At 41.3% G+C, this 13,738-nt stretch overlaps 1 protein-coding gene across 1 annotated transcript; it reads right to left on the bottom strand.

Annotated features, from left to right (window-relative positions):
* Positions 1-298: 298 nt before the first annotated feature.
* cops3 (COP9 signalosome subunit 3) lies at positions 299-13,403 on the bottom strand. The gene is made up of 12 exons (XM_050059557.1): positions 13,217-13,403; positions 12,107-12,236; positions 10,756-10,868; positions 10,104-10,153; positions 8,196-8,288; positions 7,772-7,951; positions 7,521-7,661; positions 5,447-5,620; positions 4,345-4,431; positions 3,856-3,969; positions 3,658-3,738; positions 299-674 (listed from the first exon to the last, which is right to left on the bottom strand). The coding sequence occupies exons 1-12, from the start codon at positions 13,269-13,271 to the stop codon at positions 621-623; spliced, it is 1,272 nt and encodes a 423-aa protein (XP_049915514.1). The 5' UTR covers positions 13,272-13,403; the 3' UTR covers positions 299-620.
* Positions 13,404-13,738: the final 335 nt, after the last annotated feature.

Here is a 13,738-nt window from a genome sequence, read left to right as displayed (position 1 = left end):
ACAAAAAAAGAAAAAGGAAAAAACAAAAACAAAACAAAATAGTGCACCAGATTGTGAACGACTCCTCCATTGTGCCGAGTTTGGTCAAGGGCATGTCCATGTGTACAGATTTGCTATTGATGACAGCTACATTCTAACCGAAAAGGAGTGAGAGGGAAATGATCATTGCAGTCTTTACAAATGTAGAATATATCAGATTTATTCCTCGTCAGCCATAGATGTTTTTACCTCATGTAATGCCCTCTTGTTACGGCCATCATGCAGCAGAACCAATACAAACAGTGAGATTATTCACACATATGTTTGGAACAAATAAGTCCAGTTTTTATTATTGTGGTTTCTGTTAATGTAGCAGTGGCGCTCCAACCTGAACATTGATAAATAAAACACTGACAAAATTGTAATCTTTTTTCCTTTTCTGTAAGGATCATTTGTTATCCTTAAGACACTGTGAAGAAAGAATAACCAAATTTATCATCATTCCACACAATTAGATTTTCCTTGACCAATGTCCTTATGCAATAGAATGTTTGTTTGTTTTCCTCTTTTAAAAAAATCCAACTCATCCTGGGGAAGAACGTGTTGGGTGGTGGCAGCGTTCTCTCCCTGTCCAAGGCCCCTCAGGAATAACTTGATGTTTTGCTACCAACATCGTCCTCCTGCGATCCCATACTCTGGAAAGTAAACACATGTCACATGTTGAGAATGTTACCTGACCTGACAACTGGAGAAACCGGTTCCTGCTGCGTTTCCATAATACGGCTAACAGTTGTTACATCTTGGGCCTCTTTAAGGAAGCAGGAGGGTTACGACTGAATTCTTTGCTGAGAAAACCCATAACTGATCTTTTTACACTCGTCCATGTTCCAGATTTGAGGGAATGTTATATGGCGCTCAGAGAATTGATCCTCTCAATAAACCTGCTTCTTGGAACAAAGCCCTGAAGACATATCCATCGACTTCTTTCTGTTTTTGATGATATATATGTAGTGCCAATGCGTTTGTAACACCTAAATACAAAAAAGGGCATGTCTTGTACAACTGTCTCTTTTTTTTGTACTTCCAACAACTCTAGCTACTGTGATACTACAATCTTTAATTCAACTCCCCCACATATAAAGCATCTTTGCACCATGAATCCAACTAAAATGAAATTGTCTCTGTATCTGAGTCCTTCCACTTTCTCGACAACCGTTCATCCATTCGACTTCACACTTGTCGGTGCACTGCTGAGGACCCGAGGGAGTGCAGTGTTGAATGCGAGCTCTTGAGATCTGGGGGACACGTTTATTAGAAGTGTGTATCTACCACCAGAAGTACACACCGTGCACTGTATTGAGAGACCCCTATTAACTGTTACACCGCCGCAGGACATGCTGGGTACAGCTCGCTCCAAGTCACTCACTACAGTAAATTCAAGAATAGAAGAAAGGTCGGAGATGTTAGACTGTAGCAAACTCAAACATTTACAGCTGCAGCAATGTAACTTTGGGGTTAAATGCTTTGACTTCATTGAAGCCATAAAATGTTGGTGTGAGCTTTCACACCCAAATGATGCGTATAATGTACAGGGTTGGGTACTGTTTACATTTGAAACGATACTGCTAACTGCAATTAGGTACAGGTACCCAACAGTGCCTTTTCTTTAACAACAAAAATTGAATTTCTGAACAAGCTGCAGGGGTGGCTTAGGAAACTAAAATTCTGCTCCTCTGCTCCTTTCTAATGACATAAAGAGCGTATCTTTTATATCTGTCTGCTTGCTTGTGTGTGTGTGTGTGTGTGTGTGTGTGCCAGCTAGTCTAGCAGTGATATGAGGCTATGATTTAAATGAAATAGCTAAAGCGCTGTAGTGTTAGGCTTGCTGGGAAGCATTTCCCAGCCGTGGGTGCTTCCACCTCTTGTCTGAAGTTTAACCCGGGGGCTCAGCTGAGCACTGTAGCCTGCACTTCCACTTCCTGTCTAAACCCAGCATTCTCACACTGATGCGCTCTTAGGTACTGCCACTTGCCACCAATGGATTCAACGTTAATACATACTCGTAGTCCCGCAGTAATTCAGGCCTAGTCCACACGGACCCGTGTACTTCTGAAACTTAAGTTTTTCGGGCTCCGGTTTCCAAAAAAATTCGTCCACACGAGTGGTGTGATAAATAAGATATGGTGTAATATATAAGATATCCACACAAAACCGCAAAACCCGCTACCAAGTGATGTAATACACATGCCAAAACAGTAGGTGGCGATGTAACTTCTAACTTCTAACTTAAGGCCATTTTTAACCAATCAGAAGTCAGAGTCAATACCAGAATCAAGGCTATTCAAGAGAAGGCTGAGACACGGGGTCAAACATGGGGGGGATTGCACATACGCAGTAAAATCTGGTCTGCACTTCCTCAAAGGCTCAGTAGATGGCGTGAGACCGCAGAATAAAGGGGATGTGCATGCATGTCATTTTCACAGCTTATTACTGGACTGTCACTGGTGGCCTGCGTTGTGGGTGAGAATGACAGAGATGCAATTCGGACAACTTCAGGCAGCCGCCGTCCAAAAGTCCAAGCAGACCACACCAAGCGCACTCCTTGATCGCCAGAGCGGATCCTGCGCTTTTTATCTAGCGCCCATGCTGTCACCCTCCAGCATCACAGCTCAAGTTACACTGCGCATGTGCAATCCCCCCATGTTTGACCCCGTGTCTCAGCCTTCTCTTGAATAGCCTTGACCGGAATAGGGAAGTGCGGTAAATAAAAACAACCCGATCCACAAAAATAGTGCGACCTAATTCAACAGCGGAGGCATCTGAACAGCCAAATACACTACCACGAAAGCAGCGACGGGCCTGCCAACGGAGGTCCGACCAGGCCGGATCCAGAACCTCCATTGGCAGGCCCGTCGCTGCTTTCGTGGTAGTGTAGTTGGGGTAGCTAGCAACAGGAGCAGCCTCCTTCGTTGGTCGTTAGGTCGAGCAGCTGGATATGCCATCCAAAGAGAGCAGATAGCACGCTCACAAATAAAGTTAGCACCAGCATGTTTGTTTGGTCTGCCATTTCACTAGCTATTTACCGTTGCTCTGACGTCAAACAATGGAGACAGGTAATAAAATACTGCGGTTATCCTATCTACACGCAACCACTGGTCCCGGAGTCTTCCAAAAACTTAACCCTTGACTCCGGTTTTTGGGGGCCCAAAAGTGCAGTTGCGTGTGGCCAAACAGCCAAACTGCATAGAATAATACACGATTTCAGAAGTACACGGGTCCGTGTGGACTAGGCCTCAATCTGTACCCTTACAACTACCCAGTTTGGTATCTAATCCTACTACTCTACTATTGCGAGGGGATGCAGTGATGTCATGGCAGGTGTATTTCCTCAGGAACCAAGAAAATTCAGTGAGGAGTGTGAAGCTGTTTGGATGAGCGGCTCTCGAGAAAGCTGAAAGCAGCAATACCAGAGGACAAGCAGTCGGCCTGTTCCAGGCAGCTTTAAACAGGCAATGCACTCGTAAAAATATGTAAATCCAGCCTTAAGGCACAAGGTACACACTACGACACTCACAAGGACATATTTGTTAAAATTCCACAATGCAAAATGCATCCACACATGCAAAAAACAATGTCCAAATAACAAAAAAAATATATTTATATATTTGATGCTGTTACCTTCTGCACAAATTGTGGGTTTACTGTGATTTCTTGATCCATAGACTTTAGTTTCTCGTCCAGCTCTATACATTTCAACATCTGAAAGGAGAGAAACGACAGCTTCACTTTAAAAGTAGTTACCACCAAACATACTGTCAGGGTTCATACATAACATCATGACAGGACGACACCGTAAATAGAGTTGGATGTCTTCACCTCTTGGTCAATTTTGTGGAGCATTGCTGGGTTGTTGTATTTTTCGGGGTTGTCGTGGAAGCAGACCATGCCATCCTTTTGGTTAATGCTAGCGTAGATCTCACCATCTTCAATCTGCACAGAAGCATAAAGAGGAGCATGATGAAAATTAAACAGAAAACTTCTATTACAGATCAATGGTAAACTGCTGCTTGATAGAAGGTCAGATGCAAAACTTGTACTTCTAAGTCTATAAAAGAAAAACCTGCTTAATTAGCCAAGTTTAGAAGTGTTAAATGACCAAGGTAAGAAGTGCTTTGTAAAGCTGATAAAATACTGACAGCATATTGTACAAAATATATATTCAACATCATAATATTTCATAATACCCACCCCCCTCTCCATTAAATAGCAGACCTAATATGCAGTGATTAAAACATTCCTTTTGATTTCAAGTAGGTGTACAGATGACATGTTGGACTGACTTTGCCAGCTTTTATACTCTCTTACCATGTGTAAGACGTATTTCTCTGCTTCCTGGGGGCCTGACAGCTGCACTCGACTCGCCATGTCTTGCAAGGACAGCGTCAGAAAGGTCTGCAGGGGGCACATGAAACAGAAGGTGGTTTTAAAAAATATCAGACTGAAGGATCTAATGAACTCATGCGCAGTTACTTTTCTTTAGCTGAGTGTTGGATCGTTGAATTTGGTTCAATGAAGTTTAAACTGCTCAATTAAAAGCAAAATATTGCATCAGCTAACTGCAGCAAAGCGTTAAAGCCGCAGAAAAAAAACAAATTTACCAAAACATTAAGATATTTCATATTTTACCCACTTACAGCTGGGTAAGTGATGTTACCCAGCTGTAGCTGAAGACAACAAGCTCTTGATTCATATCAGTTTTTCTCTCTCCAAACAAGCAGCTGGCTGTCAGATGTGTGTCTGCCTTCAATCACCCATGTTTTTTGGATGTTTCCTGTCATTTGGATCACTGTCAATGCTAATGAGGTCCAGCAGAACAGTTGTAGCAGAGCAGGACTGAGAGACATTCCAAGATGTCTCAGATCAAAGTTGAGAGCGTCTGCAGCTTCTGTACTGTGACGCATTTCCCAGTGAAACGGGATATTTTAGTACAGTTACAACAGGGACTTAAATCAAATCCTTGGCATTTGGCAATCACTAAAAAGTGTGTGGGCTTAGAGTTTAGTGCAACACAGAGCGACAGTGGAGCAGACTGTTGGCTCCACACACACCTCCTTCACTGTTGGATCAGGAGGAGGATGAGGGAGAGATGAACAAATTAGACCTCCGACTCATTGTTTAAGAAAAGGAAAGAAAGGTTTTGCATTTGCAATTAACACACAGTGATACTTGATTAAAACTGGGAAAATTAATTTCTCATTTAACTGCGTCCTTAAAAAAAAAAAAGGTATTGATCTCACCTGGTCAGATAAGCTGAACTTAACAGCTACATGCTACATGTACACTACAGCTTTAACTACCACATGAAGCGACGAGGGTTGGACGGATTTCACACATATTTTCTTGTGAAAACATCTGTCTTGAATTAATACAGAAATACAAGGACACACAAACACGCGGGCACACCCACCTTTGTTAGCCTCTGGATGTTCTTCTTGTAGAGGGAGGAGAGGCACTGTTTGACCAGGCCTGTGTTGTTGTCTCGTGTGAAGGTCTCGCTGTGTTTGTTGACCAGGCCGCGCAACTCGGCCGGGTTGTTGGTGGTGTAAACCTGAGCTAACTCGTGGTATGCGTTGCTCAGGGGCTAGAGGCAGCAGTAAGAGAAAAGGAAGAGGAGGGACAAAGAGAACACCAGTTAGTCAATGGCACATTCATTCATCATTCACTCAGTCTAGGTATTTACAGCCAGTTCACTAAGCACTTTGGACTGAGATTGATTATATCATAATCAACAGGTTACTTGATAATAAAAATGAAGGTAACGGTAACCTATTTGACTCCTCTCATGAAACCTAGATAAACAGCAAAGGGCTTTGCATGATGGCAAAACCTTTTGGGTGCTTGAGGGTCTATAATTTCAAAGGCACATGCAGCTCTAGTAAGACAAACACAACATTGTATACAGCCAACATATAAACTGGTCTTTCATGTAGGAAATGAGATAAAGTGATGCATGAATTAATACCTAATCAGCTTTTGAATGACAAAAACCTTCAATCACAGCAACAGAATATTACAAATGTTTAACTTCAAGCCTTGTCAACATGTAATATATGACTTAAATACAATCTGAGAAAAGAAACATAAAGCACTACAGAACAACAGGCCTGATCTGAACATTAATATATGAAAGATACATATTAATATTACTGATATCCAGTCAGTAACAGAAACAAATCACACAAACTGACTTGCAAACTGGCTATGGCTCTACCATTCTCCACATTGTTAACATGTTGTTAACTGTTCCTGCTTTAGCTTACAGACTGTGGCAGTAAGAACATGGACTCTCTGCTTTAATCGCCAATGCCAACTTTCTGTCTCACTTGACCACACACTTGCTACAGCAACAATGTAATATGTAACCATGTGGATTGCATTTTAACCGGCCTTGGCCATTGTCACATGGTACTAGTACTGCAAGCATCAAAACTTACACATGGTGTGGCATTTACAAGTTGTTTTCTTCATCTACTCTCACTGCATATGTCACGTGGAGTATGGGCAGAGTGTGTGCACATTAAGGTTCACGGTGTCACTTGTTTCCAACTCAGTTGTTGTTGTTGTTATTTTTAATCACAACTTTTGGGATTTGAAAAATGCTTTCTCTTACATCACGATATTGGTTTGAGTGAGTTATTGTTTAACTCTTGAATGACGCAAAACAATTCAACAGCAGCACAAACTACATTCTCCACAATGACCATAAAACAACTGTCTAAAATAGTTTCGACAAAAACAGTAAAAACTTGTTATATTAGACTGCAATAGTTTTAGATAGTGTACATTTCTTGACTAGTTTTATCTGGCTATTCTAACAAAATTATAATGAGCTGGCTTGCATCAGCTTAAAATCCGGTTACCTAAATGCTTGCCAATGTAATCACTAACCAAGACAGCAAAACCCTAAAGGTGTGTTCAAATGTTTTGCACAGCATGATTACGTGCATAGTCAAGGCCTGACACCGTGTCACAAAAACCTTTCAGTGTTCAGATCGGGTTGATATTCTCCTGAAGAAACTGAGAACCACAAATGGAGGACAAACTTATTGTCACCCCCTGTGGGCACCTGGAGCTTTACAACTCGACAGAGACAACACAAAAGCGGTGAGGGCTCGGAGAAAAGTAAGCGAAGCCATGGGACTAAATGGTGTGGAATTTGTGGAAGGTAAATAACGAAAAGAGTGAAGCGGTAATGTGCAGCAAAATCATATAGAGTCTTGCTGCCTTGCTTCACGCTGGTTCAGAACACAGAGCCTCCGTGTCTACATTATTTGATTCCAGCTATGAACCAAGGTAACACTTAAGTTAGTGTTAGCTGCCTTCCTGAGTGAGTTTGCACAACCCTTAGTTCAGCTTTTAAGGGCAAATATTCATAAGTTGCAAATACACTCCAGCAGCAGTGTTTGCGACGAAAATTTGCTTCACGTTCTGTGTGAATGCACCTCTATACTACTCATTCCATCCTTGCTATTTGTCCTTACCTTGATGAACCTCCCTACTATTTGTGAGGTGTATTTGGGCAGCGGCTGCACTTTGCCGTGGAGAATGAGTGACACCAGGATGTATTTCTTATAGGCTTCCAACATGATGTGGCTCACTGCCATGGCTGGAGTGGTTATTGCCTGACAAGAGAAAATGACGCACATATGATCACCACAAATATAACGCAGAAACCATTTTGCTATGTTATTAAACGCATGCATGTCAGAGTATTTAAGAAGTGTGAGAGTACCTGTTCATAAAAATACAGTGCTCTTTCAAAGTTTTTGAGGCCCGTGTAGATCATGCCACCATAGTAGTAGTAACATAAAAAGTGCTTTGCGTCGTAAGCTCCGTTCTCCTTACAGATGTCCATCATGTCCAACTCCAAGAAGGGCAGGGCGGGCTTGAAGCACTTTGCTAACAAGCACAGCTGCAAGGAGACAGGTAGTAAGGATAACTTAGAGCATTACACTGGACAGTCACAAGGGAAGGAACTGTGCTGGGACTAAGCTTGTGTTTGAATTATTTAACACAACCCTTTAAATGGCATGTACAACAAGTACGCACTTATAGAAGGAGGAGATGGAAAACAACCAACATAACTGCTGAACAGATCACATTTTGTGGCAAAATTACACATGCAAGTTATATCATGAAGCCATACAGTGACTCACCTGACACAGGTCTGCATGAACTGAGGTAAGTTGGTTTGTGTTCATCTGCATTTTGTCTATTGCCTGTTTTAGGACGACAACACCCCTCAATGGCTGTCAGAGGGAGAAAAAAACATGCAGTTAGTTATTCAGCTGCAGCTTCTCTGAGACTTCCACACACACTGAAAACGGTCCAGGCCTGTACCACGCTTTAAAATGCATTAAAATATTTAGATCGAGACAGAAAAGGAAAACATGCTACTCCTGGATGCGGAGACTCAGCGGCGTAGGAGCAGTGGGATGACTCATTTGGGCCATGTCTTTTCGGACAGTGGGGGAAAATAACGTTAAAATGTACTAATTCCACTATGGCCCAGGGGAAACTGCTTTTGCAGCTTTGTGTATATGGCATTACAGATAGCTTCAGACACTCACAAGCTACACTGCATGGCGTCCTTTAAAACATCACACACATAACAGGCATGTTGAGGAGGACGCATCACAGTAACGAGGACATCATACAAAGCTCAAAAACATTACAGAACACACCAACATTAACACTCTTGTTCAGGTGGGATGATGTTGGTGTTTTTCTGTTGTCTCTACTGGACTACACAGACAAGAGTGATATGCAAAGCATTGTCTAGTGTTGTTCAGAATTGGGAAGTCCGAGGCCCTACAACTTTTGGAGCTGGTAGTCTGTTTACATCAGTGAATACACACACTATGCACACTATGTTTGACTGCGCAGGAAGTCTTTAATGGAAGCAGGTGACTCGTTGGTTCGATGATTGTCATCCTGCATGATCAGGACCCACATGAGGAAATCAAATTCCTGTGACTGACAGACGTTTATGCAGCACTTTAATGGTGTGTATTTTTATGTTTTTTAAGTGTCACAAAGAGCTCTTGAAGAAAAAATAACTGAATACGAATGGTATTGGTATTATCTGACTGCATGTTGTGCATTATGACTTACAGGTAGAGACCGTATTGACTGAATTTAATTAACAGACAAAGCATACTGAGTCAGACACAAGCACAGCAGTATTAGCAGCTTTTGACCTGATAATCAGGGAAATAACCCGTGCTGACGTGCATATGTGTTACCATGGTAACCAAATGGTTTGCATAAATAGGTTGTATACATGGCCTTATGCAAGTAAAGTGTAAGAAAGCTTTGTGAACAGATTTCTCGATCAGCAGACGGATTTTTTAAGTAGTTTGTCTTTTAAAATCAAGTTAAAAACACATATCTGTTATCACAAGATTTCATGTGGTTGGTTCGTTTGCTTTCAGACCACAAATGAACAATCTGGGTTCAGTTGTTTGGTCTGCACCAGGGCTCTACTGACAGCTTTTACACGGGCCAAAATGAGCCATAGAAATCTGGCAAATGGATCCAAGTTTGATTTAACTGAACCAAATAGGTATAAAGGCACCCTGAGAAATAAGACACCACTCTAAAATAAATAAATAAATCCCATTTGTATTCTGAAATGATATTTAAACTTTGTCGTCTTCATTAGCAACCACATCACTGCACACTAGTGCTGTGTGAGTCATAAATGGAAATAGTTTTGTGTAACCAGAACAGCATTTTAAATTGCATAATCTGTAATGTAATCACTGAGGAAAATACTGTTTCCCAGCGAGGATATGGAGACATTTTACTGATGACTCTTACAAAAGAGCTGTAAAAAAAAAAAATGCAGCTTTTCTTTCTGTCATATTTAATCCAGCTTTAGCTTTTTACATTTTATGCACTAAATTAGTCATTTAAAAAATCTATTCCCCTTCATTATCAAACATCAGCAATGACTGTTGATTTATTAGGAGTGAAAACATTTTTTGCTTCTGAATAAAAGCTCTGTTATGATAACTAGCTCGGCATTTCACTTCCACTGAAGTCAGAATCCACGGTCTTACCTGTTTCCGCTCTACAAGGGCGTTTGTCAACTGGTGGCAGAGACCAGCAACTGTGAGAGGAAGCAGACGGGAAGGAAGGTGTTAAATTACTGATTTACTCTTTTAGTGGTTAGTTAAGTGTAAAGTGCTGCTCACGTGGGTACACAGGACACACTTCACTACAGTTTATGCATCACAAACATAGACCTGGGCAAACACATACATTCATACAATGTTTCCCCTCAAACTCAAAGGTTTAACTGTGCCAAATGCTGAGCACTACCACAGCTACAGCAACATACCTGCCCGTTGCAATCTACATAACAGATGCCACACCATAGCAACAATGCAGCATGTTTTATTTTTGATTGCTACTAAAAAAACACTTGAGAGCTCGTCAGCAGACACAGGAAAAAGCCAGTATCTGATATACAGCTTGGTAAATCTTTATATAGTAAAGTACCTGCATGAAAAAGAGTGGGCATAATTCAGATAACGTGTAACACATTTTAGCAGACTACAGGCTCTCAACACAATACGCAAAGAAACACTTATCAGTTTAGAAATCTGTTTGTGTTCTACTGAAAACCTGTCCAACATAAAAACCACCAGCAGGGCACAAACATGCTTCCCAAACATCTACGAGCGACAGGTTTAGTTAGTCTGGACTTACAAGTGTCTGTTGCATATCTAATGTGCTCCCCATTGCAGGTACTGATGAAGAGCTGGACTTGGGAAAAGAGCGTCTCAAAGTCAGGGATGTTTGGCATGGAGAACTTCACAAATCTGGAAGGAAAGAGACAGAGGTGAGCAAAAGACCTTTAAGTTTTAATTTAAGTTAATTGTTACTCATGGTAAACAGTATTGCCAGCAAAATCAAACGCCAACCTTAGATTTATTTTCATTTGCAACGTTTTTTATTTTGTTTCATTTTTTTGGGCACCATGTCCATTCATTTTTGTAGCTTCTTCTTAGATGTGTGCTGCGTACAGTCTGGCATCTGTCCATATTTCTTTACACAGCTCCACCCTCACCTGCATGCTGTGGCAATGAACATCCCAAACACAGCAAAATAAGAAGAAAGGAAGGAAATACAGGCAGAAGGGAGGGTCTCTATAAAGAAATGCACCGCCACACACTTCTAGTGGGTCATCAATGATCATTTACGATGGCTTACTTTTTAATGAGTTCATACATTGTTTTTAGGGAACTCAAGCATAATACAGCTCTAACTTGTAATGACAACACACTGGCATGTGGGTAGAAAATGAAAAAGCACAATTGGATGGCTTAAATTGTTAGGTCATCTCTATATGCAAAGGCTCAAATGGTATCTATAGAAACGTGTTTACTTGAGTTTTTGAGGTTTGTGATACAGAAGTGAACTCATGATGCATGATTTACTAAAAATAAATAATCGTTTTCTTTGTTACAATGTTAGTTCAGGCCTACATTATTAGTTGCAACAGGTAGATTTGAGCTGCTTTGTGGCTGCATTAGATTTGCAATGCTACATGCAACAGGCAGCCTTTACAAACACAATGCCACTGAGAAGACAGGGAATGGCACCTTTTATTCAAGGTGCCAATCCTGGATTATTTATTTTGTTTCAACCAACTTGGCAAGTCACATTTTAAGCTAAAGACTGGCAACAAAATTGTGTTCACCATTCTCTCTGTTAACTATCTTTCGCCAAGGTTTCACCACCTCTACCCTAATAATCACTAAAAGTTCAATGTGACCTTCAACAGACACAACGATAACAGAAACTCCAGACCCAAATTAGAGATACATTAAGCGAAAACAAGGAGCATCATGAAGACGGTAGTGTAGAAGAGCACAAGACTGGACAGAACTGACCTCAAAGGCAAACAAGACCAATAAATAAATGAGTTAATTAATTAATTAGATTAAAAAAAAACAGCAGCAGGCGTCACTAGACACGAAGGAAGGGGTCCTGACTGGTGCCATCTACACTGCCGGTGGCAACCCTTGAAAGAATAGGAACAGAGCAGGATACTTACAGCACAGCCAGCACGCCTAGGGAGTGCTCCTGGATGTCCAGGGCTCCCAGCACCGTGTCCAGGTGGGACAGATTTTTGGCCAGCAGCTCCCCACTCTTGTTGATCAACTCGCACAGCTGAGTCATCTGGCCTGGAGTTGAAGGGGCAGGAAAATAAAGGGAAATTAAACCACTTTAGACCTTATTGCATACCCTTTAGATCTTCGCAAGGACACAGATCTCATATCTTAAACGAATTACATTGCAATGCTAGATGTAGATTAGTTTTAAACGAGGCTGCTTTTAGGCTGGCCTGCTGTTTTATAAATGAATTAGGTTGTTATGCTGGAATTAAATGTCATTGATTTTCAACTTACACATTTTTATTACATGCTGTGGACACATGCCCAAAGACTTAACTGAACTGAAAACTAGACATGGTATTATAACATCCCTCTTATCACAGGAAATGTAAATGATGAGGTTAAACTAATATAAAAACACAAAGGACAGGAGGGCAATACTTTCCCCCAAGTATGCTGAGGCATTTTCTCCATCGTTTCAGTGGTCGAATTAGTGATAAAATTGCAATTTTCTTGTCTACGGATGCCCAGAGGCTATTCTTTACAAATGTAGAAAACAAACTGACTTACAATATGATACACGATCATCGAGCTGTGGCTGAGTGTCTCAATATAAATCGGCCGGTCAAGTGTCCTGTCAAGGCCTTGCAACAGAGGTAATGCAAGTGCGATTGACAGTTGACTTTAAACCAATAACATTCGTTAATTCCGTTCGTCAGCCAATCATGTGGGGCCAGGGCGGGACTACCGGTGGGCAGCCCTCAGAAATTATTTTCTAGATCAAAAACAAAAAGTAGGATTTTGACATTTTCTTTGATATACCGCCTAGTTCGCGGTTATCCTAGACGTCCCCGTGTGCTAACGCATCTTCTGGTGATACTTTACAGAACTCTCGCAGCCCCATAAAGTCATTTTTGCGGTGTGTTTACATGATAAAGCAAAAAGAGGGCTCTGACCAGTTTGGCTGCCTAGCTATCGGCAAGGCATTGGATAGCATATGCTAGCTAACTAGCTAATACTTCCCACTCGAATGAGTTTAGCAAGCCTACCTTGAGCGGAGAGCTGCCGCACATTGTTCACAAACTGCTCCAAGGCTGAAGCCATTATTTCCTGGGTCCAAAGTGGAGGTAATTTGCACTGTTTTTCATTCAAACGTCAGAAACAACTCCGTCCGGACTAAGACAGGGGGCCACACAGCCGCCACTGAGGTGAAGCTATCGCGATATCATAAAAACAGAACAGACTGCAACGAGATTTGCAAACCGACCACTGGATTCTTAAAGGGCCAGACACACGATTTGCTCAAAGTATTATCGTATTCTCTATTTTTGATAAATATATTTATTATTTAGAACTGACAACTTAGTGTCCTTGTCATATATCTTAAAGGGACTACAGTTGTATATTTTCGACTGCAGTGCTAGTTTTTCCTTTAAGTAAAAATAAATACAGGAAATGACGTACAATTTGCCGGGTTTTCAACGAAGATGGTATAAAATGTAAGAGCTCCTGTGTAACTGACTTTACAGAATCCACTGACTACAGACTGGACACCAAACACATCAAGTGTT

This window comes from Epinephelus moara, chromosome 13 (assembly GCF_006386435.1).
Source record: "Epinephelus moara isolate mb chromosome 13, YSFRI_EMoa_1.0, whole genome shotgun sequence".
In the NCBI taxonomy this organism is placed as follows: Eukaryota; Metazoa; Chordata; class Actinopteri; order Perciformes; family Serranidae; genus Epinephelus; species Epinephelus moara.
This window is presented reverse-complemented; position numbering and strand designations above follow the sequence as displayed.